The sequence below is a fragment of the Vidua macroura genome, chromosome 6 (genome assembly GCF_024509145.1).
Source record: "Vidua macroura isolate BioBank_ID:100142 chromosome 6, ASM2450914v1, whole genome shotgun sequence".
NCBI classification, from domain to species: domain Eukaryota; kingdom Metazoa; phylum Chordata; class Aves; order Passeriformes; family Viduidae; genus Vidua; species Vidua macroura.
Genome location: NC_071576.1, coordinates 31,097,545 through 31,115,879, shown reverse-complemented (window position 1 = coordinate 31,115,879; position 18,335 = coordinate 31,097,545). Strand labels below are relative to the sequence as shown.

The following is an 18,335-nucleotide window of genomic DNA, read 5'->3' as shown; positions in this document are numbered from 1 at the left end:
AGCACAACATGTAATGCTTTTAAAAATTCTCTGTGGGTTGATTGATTAATTCTTACCTGAAAGTTAGACTTACCAAGTACAAAACCATAAGAAATACCATACACAATATACCAGCACTCATACACATACATACACACACTCTCTCACTCTCCAGCCTCCCTCCCCAGCCCTGCCTTCAAATTTCCCCAATTAAGAAGTTCACTCAGTTTTGCCTGGGCTGTAATTTATTTCTCAAGCTAAGTCTTTTGTTGTTCTTTTTGAACAAAACACACAGTACTTTTGTTCTTGCCCATTCAAATTAGAAAAAGTTGTGGTTCAAAATAATGAAAACAATTTCACTTTTGTTATTAATCTTTTGTTTTAATCATAGTACTTGATAAACAGCTGAACAGGATCCTAGTTTAACAGAAGGATAAACAAGAACACTGGTGACAATTTGTTACAACTGCCTTAATGTACCTTTTGCTTAATGAACATTTGAATATGCAAGAAAGTATTTTTGGAGGACACCCCAAAAGAAAACAACTTGCTGGTTGAACAACAGAAACAACGTCCTTTTTGCCATTATGTTGAAATCAAAGTAATTTATATATAAAAATAAATGTTATGTTCTAACAAGAACATTTTAGACAATTACATCTGTGCTTAACAAAAAAAATATTGGTCACTCAAGACTAGAATAATTAATATTTTAAAGGTTTTTAGATTATCAGAATGCATGGATACAACTCAACACAAACTGTAGCTGAAGGGAACCAGGACTGAAAATATCAATTTGTCCATCTGGAATAAAAATGTAACTAAATTAACTATTCAAAATACTACCATGGAATGTGACAGTAGATATGGTCCATACCTACTATATCGCAGGGAAGGAAAGTTTAACAAGTAATAATTCGTACCTTACACATTTAGTTAAATATAAACATTTGTTATTTATACATAAAGTTGCTTCCAAAAAACTATTAATAAGTGATTTAGTTGCACTTAAAATCAGTTTCATTTCTCATTTGCTGAGTATTAACTTTTCTTAATCTTAAATCAACTGTCACTAGTGCACTTTTAGTTAAAATTTCCCCTCAGATAAGTTTTAATCCTTTTAAAAGAGCCCCCTCACCTAAACCATGAATGTACAAAGTGGCAAAAGTTAATCCCTTTTAGTATAATCATAGTTTATATACTCATTTTATAGCCAATAATAAGAACAGGCTTTCCTTCGCAAAATCTCCTTCACAACTCGCAACAGATGCCACGCACTCAAAGGAAATAGTTAGGCGTGGCTAGCACTTGTAAAATGCCAAGGTCTGACAAGTCTTGTTGCTTCCTCCACATCAAGCATCTCTTACGTGAAAGAAGATTCCCTTCAGCTTGCCAAAAAGCTTCCACAAATCCAAGTTAGATGCTTCCTGGAAACAAAGATTTTTCAGCTCTGTTTGGCACAAGACTGATTCATCCCGCAGCTTTATGCTTTCCTCCACAGCACCCACACACCTCACCACAGTGATGGCATGCTCTCAAGGGGAGGTAGCAGCACATACATGGAGCAATGAACGAGAGTGCCACCAGTGCTAACCAACGTAAGCAGAACTTGTCATCACTAGTGTCACACGAGCAAGGATCAGAGAAATCTCCTTCAGAGTCTGACATGCAGTGATACAGCATGCTCTCTGCGCAAAGCATGCAACTAACTTGGTAGATACATCTTTTAATAGGATCTGGCGCATCTTGACATTTTCCTCTGCCATTATCTTCATGATTAAACCTTTCCTGGCAGTATATACAGCGGGAACGCTCACCATCCTCTTTTCTTCTTTTTGAGTTTTTAAATTTTGATGAGGAAGGCTGAGTTTTAAATACCACAGAACTCTTTGAGTCTTTTAGGGAATTCAACTTAGTTCCATCTCCACATGGGTATAAATAGTCAGATTTTTTATTGTCTGATTTAGAAAATGGTATATTTGAGTCCGCATCATCCCTCTCCAGGTCATTCTTCCACATGTCAGGATGCCTGTAGTCTGCATAACGACGTATCAAAATGTCACGAGGGTTTATTCTGACAATTTCATCTTCGTCCTGAAAACTAACGTGTCTGATTGACTTCAGTGGGACCTGAAATGGCAAAGTAAGAGAAGTTTACTATGATGAAGTGCCAAATTTATGTCCATGTACAATGCAAAACTTAGATTAGAAAACTAAAGAACAATACTTTTTTCTTTTGCTGCCTAAGGATAAAAAAATTCAGATTACTTTCTCACTACTAAAATTTACAAACATCCCCACAATAATGAATTTTCTGCAGGGTATTAGGTCTGTGAGCTTCAGTATTCTTTCCTGACTTTTTAGTGTCTCGTAAGACCTTTGAGTATTTTGGTATCTGCATAAAACTTGATGCTACTCTGTGAATTATGCTCAAAATCAGAGTGTTAACATCTTAAAGTGGAAACTAATTCCACAGATTGATTATGCCTTATGTGCTGATTTCATGTGATGATCTGCTGCTTTAGGACTAACTCCCTGCTCTATTCACTATTGTGTTATCCAGGAGAAGCTTTCCTTAAGTCCTGCTCTAAGTTTTCAAAGTCTCTCCAATTCATAACAAGAGTACTGAATACTGGTAACTTATTATCAAGGCTGTGTTCTAGATGAAGATTCGCAGTATGAAGAACAACATTCAGTATGACGATCAATGAATAACAGCATCTTCTGAATGTGTCTCTCCTTAGATAATATACAGTGCTTAAATTGATTAGTTTAGGACTCCATCAGGCAAAGACCCAAGTACTTCTTAAATTCTCAGTTTGTAATGAACTGACCATAATTTAAGACCTTTTACTTCAAAAGGCAAGTAATAAGGAATGTGCTAAACATGTACAAAACCAGCAGAGAAATAAGGTAAGAGTTCTTGTTTATTCTGCCTTACAATGAAAGGGCATGGAAACATGAAAAAGTTGACACAGAACGATGAAAAAATTCAGAGAATCATCCAAACTGAAATACTGCAGGCCTTAGATATGTAAGTATAAGATAGTGGATTGCCACTAAATGTTACTGAAATCACATTAGAAGTGACTTGCAAGAAAAGGTACAAATAATGACAGGATAAAAATTTAGCACACGTGTATAAAAGTAGCTCCTGAAAATAGCAGGCAGTGCAGCAAAAAAGCAAGGGTCTCACTATGTCCCAGTATTTCTACCTTACAGGCAAGCAATTATTTTCCTACACTGTAGGGCTATTATAATCAGAGCCAGATTATGAGTGGGCTTCAAGTCAAATTCTGCCTTTTTCTCTGTCTAGTGCACAGCCTGTAAACCATCTCTCAGAAATGACAAAATACCCCTCCCCTCCCTAACCTATTAGTCTTACAAATTCTTCAGAATCATGAATTACTTGGGAATAATCTTTGGCATCAGTATTGTTGCTTTGAGAGGGTTTATCTTATTAGTACTCAAATTAATGAGAATTAATGTGTCACCATTCCATAGTCAAGTACAACAATTGAACTGCATGTTCTTAATCTGTTGCAGTGTGTGAAACTACTGAAGATGATGTTTTAGGTTAAAACACTTCTATGTCACTTTGCACGCATCTATACTCCTACTGTGCTGAAGTCTGCATGTCCTGATTTTGGGGTAGGAGACAGAGAAGGGAAAAGGGAAGGCAGCTGGAAAAGAGGAAGGAAGAGCTTCTTAAAATATGCTATCTTCTGATTATGTAAGAATATCTGTAGCCTGCTCTAACCATCACTTCCCTGCTCAAAAATCCTTGTGTGATGAGTACAGAACTGTAATTAGAGATGCTTTGCCCTGGGACTTTCAACTGGAGTATGGTAACAAGAACATTTGTTTTTTCTTGGCTCCAAGCCACATAGTTGAACTTCCACAAGGTTTCAAGGATACAGGGAGAAGAGAGGTTATACCCTATTCAGCTAACATTGTTTCTCTTCCCTATGTCCCCAGGCTCCTATGCAAGCAGTTAGGCTTCCCCTTTGCTTATAAAAGCAGATTGCTTCTCAGCCCTATTCTGTTTTCAAACAAGAGGAAGAATCTATTGCTTAGCAAAAATAACTAACTATGGCTAATGGGCTTATTTGAACATTTTACAGCGTAAACTTATTTAAGAAAAAAAGCCACAAAAGTTATTAGAATTCCATATGTTACAGGCATAAAGGATCCTTACCCCACTGTCCAAATAGAATATTATGCATGCACTTAAGACAGTAAATAAAACCCATTATTTGAAAAGAAAAAAACCCTAAAACCTCAATACAAAAATGCACCCTCAAACTCCCATTGCCCAGACAGCTAACAGTCATTAAAGATCACTACAAATACTAACAACTGTAGAATTTGACCTCTCCTTAGCCTTTGAAGGCTTTTTATTAGTTTGAGCAGAACACACCACATACATAGAACTCATTTATTTTTTTCAAGTCTTGAGTCCAACACCTAAAAATGCTTAACTGGCATGTTACAAATAAGACACCACTACATTCTTTAAGGGACTGATATTAAGAAATATTTTTTGCGCAGAACATGCTGAAAAATAAGAAAACTCAAGAAATGCTGGCAAGAACTTACTCATTGGGTATTTTAAATGGAACCTATGTGAATGCATGAAGTACATAAAACTTATGAACAATTCACAACCCAAATCCACATAGGTACAAATAGCAGCAAAATTTAATGAGAATAATGCATTCAGTCCTCTAAATAGTCAAAACTAAAACTCAGTACAAATGTCATCTATGTGAAGCTGAAGCATGAAGCTGAAGGAAGAATGTTAGAGCAAACTGAAATTCCACACATGATTCTGAACATGATTAGCCATCTGGAAATTAGGCAGAAAATTTTTGTTGATGCAACTGAACCCACAAGTATAGCACCTTACTTGAAAGGGTGCACCTTTAAACACGGCACAATCATTTCCTTGGTACAGCAGCCTTTGCTGCTTCTCCTCAAAGAATTACACCTGACTTTACTCATCTTGCAGCTTCTCAGTATGAAGACACCAGCAGCTGCCTACATCATTGCAAAGTACTAAGTTTTACACACTTCCATGTATCAGAAGCTGGAAAGCTGAAGGACTTGAGTATTTTTTTACTAACAGTCAAAATATTACAGGTAAAATCTGAATTGTCATTAATAATTTCTTCAGTTGGAGCATGTACTTCTTGAGCTATTCAACTTATGAGCACACTCTTAAGTAACAGTGTTCAAACTTATTTACACAAAATTGAAATAAACCCAGTAATTACCTCAAGATCTGCAGTGCCACCTGGTCACATGCAAGCAGTTTAGCAGAGCCAGTGCACATATAGAATGTGAAGTTTTGGTGACCTGCCTATATTCTAAATGTGTGTACCACAAGACCACGCAAAAAGCAGAGAGTGTTTGTTGCTTGCAGGTGGTGCTACAATATGAGAAGAATATTTAAAAGAATATCTACTTAAATTTTCATGGAATCCCCAGTAACTTCACTTTTGTTAGAACAGAATTCTAACATTGTCATTTGAAAGAAATTTCTATGTAATTTCTATCAGACAGACACAGACTAATCAGTTTAACACAACCTAAATTATCATTTTCTCAGTAGTCGATTTTATACATGCTTTTAAAACATACAGGCATTTCAAGCTACTGCAGTTTTCTTTAGTGCAAGGAAGACTAACAGGATATACATCACTGGTTACTATAGCCATTAAATTTTAGCATCAATAACCTAATCACCAATCCATTCTATTCTAAAAAATATTTACAATTCTCTTTGCAGGTAAATGGGAAGAGGGAAAAATATGTAAAATGAAAATATGAGGTGACTTATACAAAAAGATAATTGGAGTAGATCAATGATTAAAGATAAAAAATTAATAATTTCAAGCTTCTTAGTCATCCAGACAGCACTGCTTGCTTCCTTTGCCCAATAAAGCAGATTAAGAGTATCTGATATAAGACTTAAGTACATTCCTATTTTTCTCTGCAAAAATAACAACTGAAGGTACTAAAAACCTTTATTGCAAGCAGCAGAATTATTTTTTGGTAAGTCTTCAGAACTACTTGAACTTGCATTCTGCTTTGACATCTGTTATTCAGCATATTCTAAAAGCTTCCCAGGTCTTTGGTTCTAGACGTAAAACCATCAAATTAATTGTAATCCAACATACTAAGATTACTTCTACAGTCTACAAAAACTGTCAGTTTTTTTAGCTTTAAAAAAAAAGAAAGGTATATAGTGCTATATAGCTGTTCCAATGGCTGAATACTTTTCATACATAACTGATGTATATTTTTTCCTTTCTGTACTAAAACTGAGTACTTTAGTTTAAATAGGCATTTAGAAAGCATAAGCAATATTTCAATAAAATATTTAGCAGAAGTGCCCTACTGTACAATGCATCCAAGACATCAACTTTAAAGATACTTTGCAATATTTCTAAGCAAAACAGTATTAATATACATATAACTAATATTGAGCTAATGTCCAATTAACATTTTCTGAAAAAAAAAAGCTGCTTTTTAAGGCTGCAGATACTGAAGTCTGCAATACAAAAACAGACTTCAAAGAAATTAAATATTTGTTCATGTAGTCTGATGCACTGCAATGATAGGTAAATACCTTCACAAAGCTTTATCTCTGCCATAATAATGCTATAATATTTCAGCTGCAAAGTTTATATTTCAAGAAGTATACATTTCAAGAAGTTGAAAGTACATGGACTTGGAATGCAGTGATTTATTGTCAGAAACTACATACTGTGCCATTAATACAGAAAGCAAAGTAAGGACTGCTTCTTTTATTGGTATTCTTACCTGGTTAGGTTGGCTAGGAAAACAGGCTCTCCTGGTGTTGAAATCCTCAAATGTTGAAGGCCTTAAATTTGCACTGTTGTAAGTTTCACTGGTTACTACAGTTTCGTGTTGAAAAAGGTGATCTTTCATTAGTGAACCTGATGTATTTTCTTGAGCAGTCTAGAACACATAAGAACTTCCTTGAAGTGATTTTTGCATTTATATAAAAACACCACCAAACCAAACAAGTTCATACATAAATGTGTTAATATGCCACATAATGTGTTAGAGGTATCTATAAACACCAGTATTCTTAAACACAATTTTTTTAAAGCATTTAGAAGTAGGCAAGTATTTTCTTTATTTTGAGTCAGCCTTGGTAAATACAGAATTTCTCTGCAGACAGTACACAACTTGGGCACTAGAGATACATGCCTTTGAAATACAGTTGCAAAATCAGACTTTTTTAAGGAAATACAGATTAACCTGTCTCTGAGATGATGTTTTCTCTAACTACCCATGAGGCTGCCAGTATTTACAAAAATACAATTGGAGGAAAAAAAATTCTGAGACTATTTAATAAGACAAAAGCTAGTCAGATCTTTTAATAAATTAAAAACAAAATCAGCTGTAAGAAAAAATAATTTTTAACCTATACTGGCCCAATTAAAATATCTAATTGCAGAAAGTGTGCATTAAACATGAATGACTGTCATTTTACAATTAAAGTTGTATCAGGCAATTTGATACAAAAGTGAGACTATGAAGCAATGCATGATGAGATAGCTGCAGGACCTGTGCCATTCAAAAGAAGAAAGAGGAAGTGTGTTTGGGTGGAATACTGGCTTGTAAGATGATCCAGTTTCTGAAATGAATTGAAAAATGAACAGTTCTCATTCTTTAGGCTTGACTAACTGGGACATACTTAGGATACAGCAAAGCATTTTGATACAAATTTCTTTGAGCTGCTAAAAATGTACTGTATGTTTTGTTTGCATTGAGGGATGCTGTAAAGTTAACTGGCTGTCATCATGGATAGCACTGAGAAAATTCTGGCATTATCCATCTTCCAGCAATGAGAATGTTTCAGCTTTATTGTAAGGATTTGTATGCATCAAGAAAACATCTAGAGGAAAATAATATACAACAGAAAAATACTGAGGCAGAGGCAAACCTAAAGTTTTGGCAGGTTAAATATTAACTCAGAATCATTCGTTTTCACTTATCAAAGTACTTAAGGAACTTATGCTAGGATTACATTAGTAACTCACATACATAAAAGCCTAATGTATCAAGTTCTAAGAGATCTAGTTTGAAGTAGCTGGTCTGTAGCTGATTTTGTAGGAGAAAGAAAATCATCACATCACTAAATTTATATATATATTGTTTCAGAAGCACCATGAGGGAAAACATTAAATTTAACAATTAATTCATGATCAGCGTAATTAATACTAGAGAGCATACACCCAAGAAAGACAAAAGCTCACTCAATCAGGATAAAGTTTCCCTGAAAAATTTTGAAGACAGACAAAACACCAAAAAGAAGTACTCTTGGCAGATCCTTGAGCATGACACCACCACAAAGTAATTGACCCTGTTATTGTCAAAATTAAATTTTCTGGTCAAACATTGTTGGGAAATGAGTATAAAAGAAATATTGGAATGACTAAAAACAATTAGACTTCATATATATATACTTATTTTAAGAGCAAAAAGCATCACATATTAGTGGAATAGCAAACATCTTCATAGCAGGAGGTACTTCTGCAGATACATTGCCCAATGACACAACAAGCCACAAAACAGTGGCTCAAACTACAGAAGAGCTGTATTCAAAATGAGGAAGAAATGCCTACAACCATTTTTGGTCTGAGCAATGCTAAAAACGACTACAAGCATCTAAGCTCACAGCTAGAAGCCATTTTACAGAAACCACAGTGATAAGCATCCGCTTTCCCATTCCTCTGGCTATTATAAATTTGAGTGATCTAGGGAGAAGGGACCAAGCTGCAAAAACTTCCACTCCTTCCTTCCCAGGATAAAAACAAATACTACCCACAAGCCAATTTTCATCCCTGGGTGAGATTTGCAGCGGCCTGCTTTATTTCCTGTCCCTGCAGGTGATTCACACCTTTCTTCTTTAAAAATAAACTATCTACACTATAGAGCAAAAAGGACACATGCACATGCTCACATAGGCACACACAAGTACTCCCCTTGGCAGTCAAGGAGGGCTCCAACTAATGAAGGATACAGGCACAGATGACCTCTTACTGTGCTAACTAGCAGTGCCAGATGATGCACAAAACCCAAACCTTAATCTTAAAACAAACCTTGGTGCCCTATACACAGCAATTATCAAAGAATGCTTTTAGAAAATTCCAACACAGATACCACAATTCAAACTAATTGACTTCAAGGACAAATTTCAGGGTGGCAGCAGACAGAGAAAAGCATGTGACCTTTTGTAAGGCAAGAAGAACTCGCCAGACAGCATTTCTGAAAGCACAATGCTCAGCTTACCATCCTATACACTACAGGTAAGAGGACACAGACTAACTTCTGATATTAAAATGAAAAGCATTCATGTCAGTCCTTTAGCCAATAAATATTCACTATGTCAAAATACAGAAATGCCAGATGAACATGCTGAACTCTCTGCTTTTAATTAAACTGCAGTTTTGATACAGTGAAACCATGCTTATCAGTATCCAAAAACCTTTTCCTTGGATAATTTCCTGCTCCAATATGATGTTTTATTACATAAACATCTGAAAACCCACATTTATAATGGAAACACTAACAATCTGAAGTAGGAAGCCCTAGAAACAAAAATGGTATTGTGCTGAAAATGCATTTAAGTAAGAAGCAAACATATAAAGTTTTCCACAAGAACATATACAGAACAAATATACAGAGTATCACACACTAACACAGATGCACACATTCTCCTTTTCTACTGTCCAAAGCAATTACACCGCCCACATTCAATATTCTTTAACCACAGCCTGCAAAGTACAGTACTGGCATAGGTTATTCAGTATCATCTGTAAAGTAACCTACGCCAGTTTTTAATGCACAACGGAAATCTGGTTTGCTCCCAGCTGCTGGTATAATAATTACTGTCCTATGGTTGCTAAGAGATACTCTGAATTTTTTTCCAAGACTACTAAAACATTTCTGTGCACACAAGCAAAAGGATGCTGGGTAAAGCAATAAAATGACTCCAGCTGTAGCTCTCCAGCAGAATTCAAAGCCAGATGACAGCTGTAGAGAAAATGAAAACCAGACTGAGCTTCTCTTGTTCTTCAGATTTTCTCTCCTTACTTCTCCCAGTTTGCCAGAGTTAAGTCTGGGAGAGAATTCAACATTGTTCTGCAAACATTGTTAAAAACGTTCTCCTCTAAGTAAGTTTAATGATTACACGGAAGGATGGATGAGAGACCACATTTCCGCTGCATCCCAGCTCTTGCATTTACTTCCCATGAGGCCTGAAAATCTGCTGTTTGATGCTAACAACACAAGAAACATTTAAATGATTTTCCTTAATTTTTCAATTCTGAATAAATTATACAGGTTTCAAAAACATCTGAATTACTTCCTTCTGCTTTGGCTATTTCTGAGACTGATGGAGCAATATTCTTGGCAAAGAAACTCTATTATTTTCAGGTATGCGTTTCTGACATAGGCTAAAATATTACCTAGATTACTCTGAATATTTCATACAGTTTAAACTAAAATATAAGACATTTGACATGTCTCTTTCTTCAAAGGCTTTCCCACCTGAATATATAGAGAACACTACATATAAAGAGGCTGCTAGGAATACTGGTGAGGGGGAAAAAAATCCTTCTGTTATTTTATACAACTCTAAGAAAAAAAGCTTAATAAACCAAAATGGTTTAGCACAATATATAAATAGATTTATTTGAAATTGATAATATGAATTAGTATTACTTTTACTTCTAAGAACTGGACCTAAGCAATTTATAAACTGCACTAAATATTTCTAATCTTTAGTATTTACCATGTAGTATTGTCTGATCCATAAAACAATAGTGCATCAAGGGTAAATTATTTCACATTTCCTTAAAAGTCATAATGTTATTTTTATAAAATAAAACTTCTGTGAACATTTTGTTAGAGACAAAATAAATTGAGTGGTCATTGAAGGCCCTTATGAAGAGGTCACAAAATAGTGCATTTACAGAGTGGCACATGAACAATTAATGTCTTCCCTGCCTGCACCAAAACCACTTAAAATGCATGTAAGTTTCAGGCCTTTTCCCCTTACTATTAACAAAAAGTCCAGTGTATTTACTTCTGAAAGAACAAGCCAAACTTTTTATATTCTGCTTACAATTTATCAGTCTACAGTTTTCTTCTGCCAGCAGTAAGAAACTCAAAAGTATAAGTGATCCAATTCTTATTACTTCAAACCGTTAAAATTTAGCCTATAAATAACACCAATATGGCTGAATCAACAAAAACTGAAAGAAATTAAAGCTCAACTACTCTGTGTTTCAGTTCACAAAAGCAAGAGTTATGCATTACAGGATCCAAAACCCCACAAAAATAATTTTAAATGCATGAGCTCTAGATTTCCTTTAGACTTACTTCAAGGAAAAAGAATTATATTTTTGGGTTTTTTTTCAGTTAAGCTAGGTGAGTTTTAGATCAATAAGTTTATATTTGGTAGAGGAAAATAACCCGAGCCAATATTTTAACAAACAAGCAAGCTGACTTACACAAGCTATTCCTACATTCAAAATGCAAGGTTTTGTACCAAAACCATCTAAACTTCCTAACAGAACAAATTCCCAATGTATATTTCCATGTAAGCACATATGCTTTTCAAGGTTCCATTTACCAACATTATAGGAAGTCAGATAGCTCTGCCTTAACGCATTTGTGTATTTCTGTTTGAAATGAATCTGGTAACACTAGGGCTTATTTGATGATATGAACAATTTTCATCTAATAAGTTAATTAAAAACTAAAAATAATTGCAATAATTTAACCAACCATGAAAACCCTTAAGTGATCATATTCTTTTAGTACTAGTATTTTAACATTATTTGTAAACAACAGATAGGCTAAAGAAACTATAATGAAGCTATGTCTTCTTAAAATGATACATTTCATCTTCAGCAAAAAGAATGCTTTCTCTGGGAGATTTTATTTACAAAATGTAAATTAAAAAAATAAAAAATTTAGTGAACCAAGGTATAACATAGCAAGCCAATTGCTAGAAGGCACAAGACAAGAGTTCAGTTTTTGGATTTACATTTAAGATATGTACATACAATTATTTTTGCTAACTACTTCTATAAAATGTAATAATACTTATTACAAGGAAGCACTGAGATTTCACACTGAGATGATAACTTTTTATCTTCTTTGGATTATTTTATTTGCTCCCTGTAGCACCAAATATAACCAGCCAGTAAAATAATTTATGAAACACATTTAGTTTTCTTCATCATCTAGTCATCTTCATTTAAAGAAACCAAACAACAAAAACAAGCCACTGTTAATGAAATTTATGTACAAACCAAATACTATACTTATAATTCAAATGTACACTAAATATAGGACTCCTGCTGTGTAAGATTACTAGAACAGTATAGGAAAAACTACTCTTTAATATTCTATCCACACTCAAAAATGCCCTTGCATAGATATACTCCCAAACATACTCAAAAATACTAATGGAGACTTTGGAAAACAGTTTATAAAATAAACAGGTAAACAAAAAAACTACATAGAAGTGGCAAAAAGTGGGGGACAAGTCAACATGACTCTTCAAATACTCAATACATTCTCTTCAAAGAATGATGTCCATATGCATCAAGTTAAAAAGACTCTGGGGTATCCAGTTTCACTTATCAGAGTACCAATCTTGGAAGGGGAAGGAATTAATAATTTGAAAGAGAATGTAGACTATTTGGTATTTCAGTGGTATTCTTGGAGACTAGACCTGCTGCCTGTAACTAAAATTGTGTAGCTTTTCTACACTCACATTCATAAGCCTGCAATTACAGCTTCGTTACTGATACAAAAACCCGGTTTCGATGAAGCATAGCTAAATCAGGGTGGATTCAGTTTTCTCTCCATTTCTTGTTTTTTTCCTTCCTTCTGATAAATGCTAGTATCAGTATCACTTATTTTACTTTGGTGTGCAGAGATATGGTAAGAGATATTGGCTAGCTTTTTTATTTTTAGAAAACAGGACATCTATCCACAGTTAAACAATGTCTATTGTGATGAAGTCATGAAGTATGTTTTCCTGTCTAGAATGTAAAAGATAGTTTGGCCAGCAGTTTGTACCACACAAGATTGTATCTACCTGTAATATATAAATAGTATGTGAGTATTTACATATATAAAATCTGTTTTACAGACATTTAAAAAAATATATATTTATTTTTTAAAACAGAATCTAAAACAAGCCTAAATTTACATATGTAAATAGGTGGTATATTGATATTCACATGTAGAGTAGATGTTGTAAATACACTTTTCTCCACTTTCCCAATAACAAATTTATAACCATAATGAATCTCAGACATTTTCCTCAATTTTGGCATCCTTATACAGAAACGTAATAACTAGGCAGCAAAATCAGAGGTAAGTGATTTGTTCTAATCTCATTAGGCCCACAGAAACTGTTCAATTATTAATCCTTGCAACAAAGCATGTTTAAGCAAGTCTTTTAAGAGCTAATTAAGGACTGCATTAAGTTAGGCATATATTTCCTTCACCCTGTCAAAATCGAATTTCTTTTTTAAATCTGAAATATCTAATATTCATAGCAATTTTACTTTCAAGTGTGTTAAAAAAAAAGCACTGCAAGTGAAGAACAACAGGTGGTTACACAGCCAACACAAAGAAATACATTTCTTCTACCATAAAATGAAAAGATATCAGGACACTTCTGTATTGCCACTGCATTGCAGTATCCTTTCTAAATACTTGACTCTCAGTCTCATATCTTCAAAGTGAGCTGCTAATTTTCTTGATTTTGTTTCTAGAGGTTCTACACTGGATCTATTTACACTGATACAGCATTTATTATTGCATAAGTGACAAGACTCCTTCCCAGAAGAAATCACTTAGCAACACTATCAGTTTTCTGAATAGTCACTAAGACCCCTGAGTCAACTTGTTTCTTTACCATCTTCACATTAATTTAAATTTCTGCACTCTGAAAACTGAATATACGTGTGAATGAAGACACGGCTTTCCCTAAAACCATAAATAAGAAGGGAAAAATGACAAGCATACATAGACGCAAATAGGACTTACTCACTTATAATATAGTTATTTACTCTGCGTGTGTATATGTATCCATAATATTTTTTTATACTGGCTTTTTACTTCTATGATTCTTGGATATTACCAGGCAGTGCTATGCATCAGTGTTACAGTACTTATGGTATATGGTATGGTATACAAGTAAAGCACTGTAACTCTGAAGCACGGTTGGCAAAAATTTTTATCTCTTAAGCCATTATGACCTACAGAAATTGAATAAGGATCAATAAAAACTTGAATCTCAACAAGTGTCTACTTTATCTTCAGTGTGTTTTTAAAAATTGTCTGAACTTCTGTCTTTCTTTGGATTAGATCCTCTCAACCATTGCCTCAGCATCTTTTCAACTCTAACCATTTGATGTTAGAAGAGTTTTATCACTGCAAAGGGAAATCTAAGGAAACAAATAGGATGTACAAGTAAAAAGATTCTTCATCCCTCTTTTTTTCTGTTTCCCAGGAGAATATTTCTTATTTCAATAAGATCAAAGAGGACATATATCTTGAACAGACTGAACTTAAAAATTAAACTCAGGACACTTAATGATCCTATGGATTAAATAATAACTACTTTTTTTAGGATGCGTAATATTATAAGTCTTCTAGATAATTCTTCTGGAACTTATTTCATTAAATTCAGTTTTGCTATTGCTCTTATTTTGCTTACTCTCAGTAATGAGAGCAAAATCTGTTCAGTACATTTGTAAAAGAAAAAATGCACAATTAATTTAAAAATTTACTCACTTGAAAGCAGTCTTCTGCCACTTCAACATCATTTTGGGAGGGTGGATAACCTTTATTTAAAAAAAAAAAAACAGACAAGGTTATTTTCTTTGTATTTACCACTTACTGCTTCCAGTAATCCACATCCTCTCTCAATATCTGATGATGATTATATAAATATTCTTGTTTACTGTTTTAACCTATAGATCACTGCATTTCAAGTTGATTTAGTAAGCATCATTCCTTTCTACACTGCATTTTCTATATTGAGTATTCCTAGCCACACTCCTCTCTCTTCCTTATAAAAGCATTTGCGAAGTGTCATCAGCAGTCAGAAGCAAGAGAGAATATTCCTTTTAATGTAGCATTTTGAAAATTAAAGGCAGACACATTTGGTTGGCATGAACGCACACTGTGTTGTATTTTGCCATAAATCAGCAGAAATTGAAAGTGTGAGACCCTAAGGGAAAAAAATCATTCTCATGTTATCTAAATATTTGTCTTGAAGGGATATGGATCATGCCAACAAAATTCCAAAGCAGTCATTAGAGTATGTCAAAAAGCGTTTCCCTCCAGAAACATGCTCCTCCCTTCATTAGTAGGATAACACACATAAAATCCCTGAAGTTACTTTTTACAAGCCTGAAAGACATGTTCTTTCAATTCAATAGACACGAGTTCTCTTCCCTCCCTGACTCAACCCAGCAATACATTTATCATATTTTCAGCTCAGAATCTAGGCTTGATGATACCAGTTTGCTCACTGGTTTCCATTAATTCAGTGAAGCTCTGGAACCAGTTGGCCATATTGCTATCTGAGTAAATTCTTCCTCTGTTCCTAAAAAAACCTGTCCTCAGAACCACACTGAATGCAGAACCAGTACTAACTCAGCTGTTAGTAAAAAATAAAACTATTAACTGAAAGTATGTGCAGATAAAAAGAGAACTCAATAGGTCAGAAGTCATTCAACTTCCCAGCTTATCCTACAAGAACACAGGAGCTACAAAAAGCTTCTAAGATCCAAGTGAGAGAATATTACAATCCAGCTTCCTCCATTTCTTCATGTCTAAAAGAAAGAGGCAATGCTTTATTATATAGGGATGTTTCAGGAAATTACCTTATTGGTGTTTGTGAAGCAATTTAAGACACTTGAATGAATGGCACTTTAGAAATGCCAGAAGTACTATTTCAAAAACTATTAAAATCCCAATATACTATAGTTTAATCCACATCCTTAAATACTGTCAACGTAAATGTTATGCAAAGTGCTTTGACATCTTTTTTAGCAAACACTCGATATTCATCCACTCCACCACCATTTCACCTGAAATATGTACCTTGAGAAATATCCTCTACTGCTCTCCGAATACCTCTATCAAATGCTCTTGCATCAGCAGGACTCTGAAATGTGAGGCCAAACTTTTTGTCATCAATCTTCCAGTGGTAAAAAGTAGGAGTAACTTTGTTGTAAACAAGGTCTTTCTTTAATGTGCATTCCAAGACCACCTTTCAGAAAGAAAACAGAAGGAAAAGATATCAATGACCAATATATCAAATTTGAGAACAAAAGGTAGTCTTTGTGAACTACCGAAAATATACATCATAGAGGTCTCTTTTTAAACTTCTTGCTACAAGGATGTAATTTTAACTTCATTTCCATTATGGCCAAATTATTCACTATCAGTTGCTGATAAATGGTATGGGTTGAAGAAAATTTGTTTACTGAGTCAACCTTCCTACTCAAAAATCTCATATGCATAAAAGTATCTCATACCTGCAACAAGCAGTACAGACTTGGTAGATGTTCAGCAAATGAAATAGGTCACATCCCCCCAAAAAGCATTATGTGTGCTGGTGTCAAATTTTACTGTATCACTGGGATCTACAAAATCTTTTAGCACTAGAATAACTTCATGCTGCTTTCAGGCAGATTTTCAGATTTCTCTCAGAAAGGCTACTAGACAAGTGAAAGTAATACAAGAGAATTGTTTAAAAAATGAAATTAATAAAACCTAAAATCTTTATGAGCGTACAACTGCCTGCACCTAGATAAAAATACATTTGTGGCTCATGTTCAACTACAAAAAAAACCCAGTAACTGTGAATAATTACCAGAATTATTTGGCTACAAAATCATTAGATTAGGTATACATGTACATTCAGTTCTAAAGCAGAGTCACGGTCTTCACATAGAATCGTAAAATGGTTTGAGTTGAAAGAAACCTCAAGTTTCAGTTCCAACCCCCCTGACATAGGCAGGGACACCTTCCACTAGACAAGGTTGCTCACAGCTCCATCCAAAATGGCCTTCAATGCTTCCAGGAATGGAGCATTCACCACTTTTCTGGGCCACCTGTTCCAGTGCCTTACACCCTCATAATAAAGAATTTTTTCCTAGTATCTAATCTAAATCCACCCTCTTTAAATTTGAAGCCATTCTGCCTTGTCTTGACACTATATTCTCTGTTAAATAATCCCTATCCAGCTTTTTTTGCAGGCTCCCTTCAGGTACTGGAAAGCCTTATCATTTCCCATTTAAATAGCCTGGTTTTAAAAAGGTATTTGCATATTTACTTTACTGGCAAAAATGATTTTAAGCAACATTGTTACACTGAGTGTTTATTGATTAAAAAAAAATCCAATGTGAACAAGAAAGTATGGAGGGAGATGCATTGATCTGCTCTCACAGCAGTATAATAGTATAATAAAGCTCCCAGCAAGACAACATTGTCTCTGTATCGGTATTTGCTGGTGAAGGCCTACACTGACTGAGAGATGAATGAGGAATTTCAAAATTCTATCATTTCATTGATACACTTTTAGAATTTCTTTATTTCTTGTTTTGTGGCATATGTGACAAGTATAAACAATGGAGAAAAACCCTCAAACTTAAAAAAAAATAAATATATATCTATATTTGGGTTATTCTTACATATTCTTTGTGTTCCTCTTCTCCTTTCATTGTCTAATCATTACATAGGCAAATAAGAGTTTTTTCTCTTACTCTTTATTATTTATTTCCCCTACAACCCCCTAGTAATCATTTCCTCTCAACTTTTACTGCCTTTTACCTCTGCCTCTTGAAGGATAATATTCTATCTGCACATATAAATTCTTTCAGCATTAACGTAATTTTTTGTTTCTCTACTCGTATCTCCCTAAATGGTCAACAATATGTAGGTAAAACTGCCTAGAAGAAAACATAAAAAAAGAATCTGTTTGCTGTAGGTCTGTGGGAAAAGCTGTTGCAGGAAGAAAAAACTGATTGTTTTGCAGTTCTAAGGTGCATCAAATAGTTGTTCGTTGTTCCTCTGGATGATTTTAAACTTGCTTACTCTTTCAAAGAGCAGTTAAAAAGGAAGGCTTCTCACATCACTGCCTTTTCTAGGTCAAGAGCTCTTTAGGGGGAACCTCTAATACATTAACACCAACTATTTTCACAGTCTATTTCGTATGCAGTGTCACCCAAAACATCAACAAAAAGTACTGCAAGCCTGATTTTATAGCATCA

At 34.4% G+C, this 18,335-nt stretch overlaps 1 protein-coding gene across 2 annotated transcripts in view; it reads right to left on the bottom strand.

Annotated features, from left to right (window-relative positions):
- Window positions 1-333: 333 nt before the first annotated feature.
- SPRED1 (sprouty related EVH1 domain containing 1) overlaps window positions 334-18,335 on the bottom strand; it is a 59,042-nt gene continuing 41,040 nt past the window's right edge. For both annotated transcript variants that reach the window (XM_053979876.1, XM_053979877.1), the window contains exons 3-6: window positions 16,162-16,330; window positions 14,845-14,894; window positions 6,808-6,966; window positions 334-2,109 (exon numbers count right to left, since the gene is read on the bottom strand). In XM_053979876.1, the coding sequence (XP_053835851.1) occupies window positions 1,450-2,109; window positions 6,808-6,966; window positions 14,845-14,894; window positions 16,162-16,330 (1,038 nt within the window). In that variant the 3' untranslated portion in view covers window positions 334-1,449. The remainder of the gene's footprint in view (window positions 2,110-6,807; window positions 6,967-14,844; window positions 14,895-16,161; window positions 16,331-18,335) is intronic.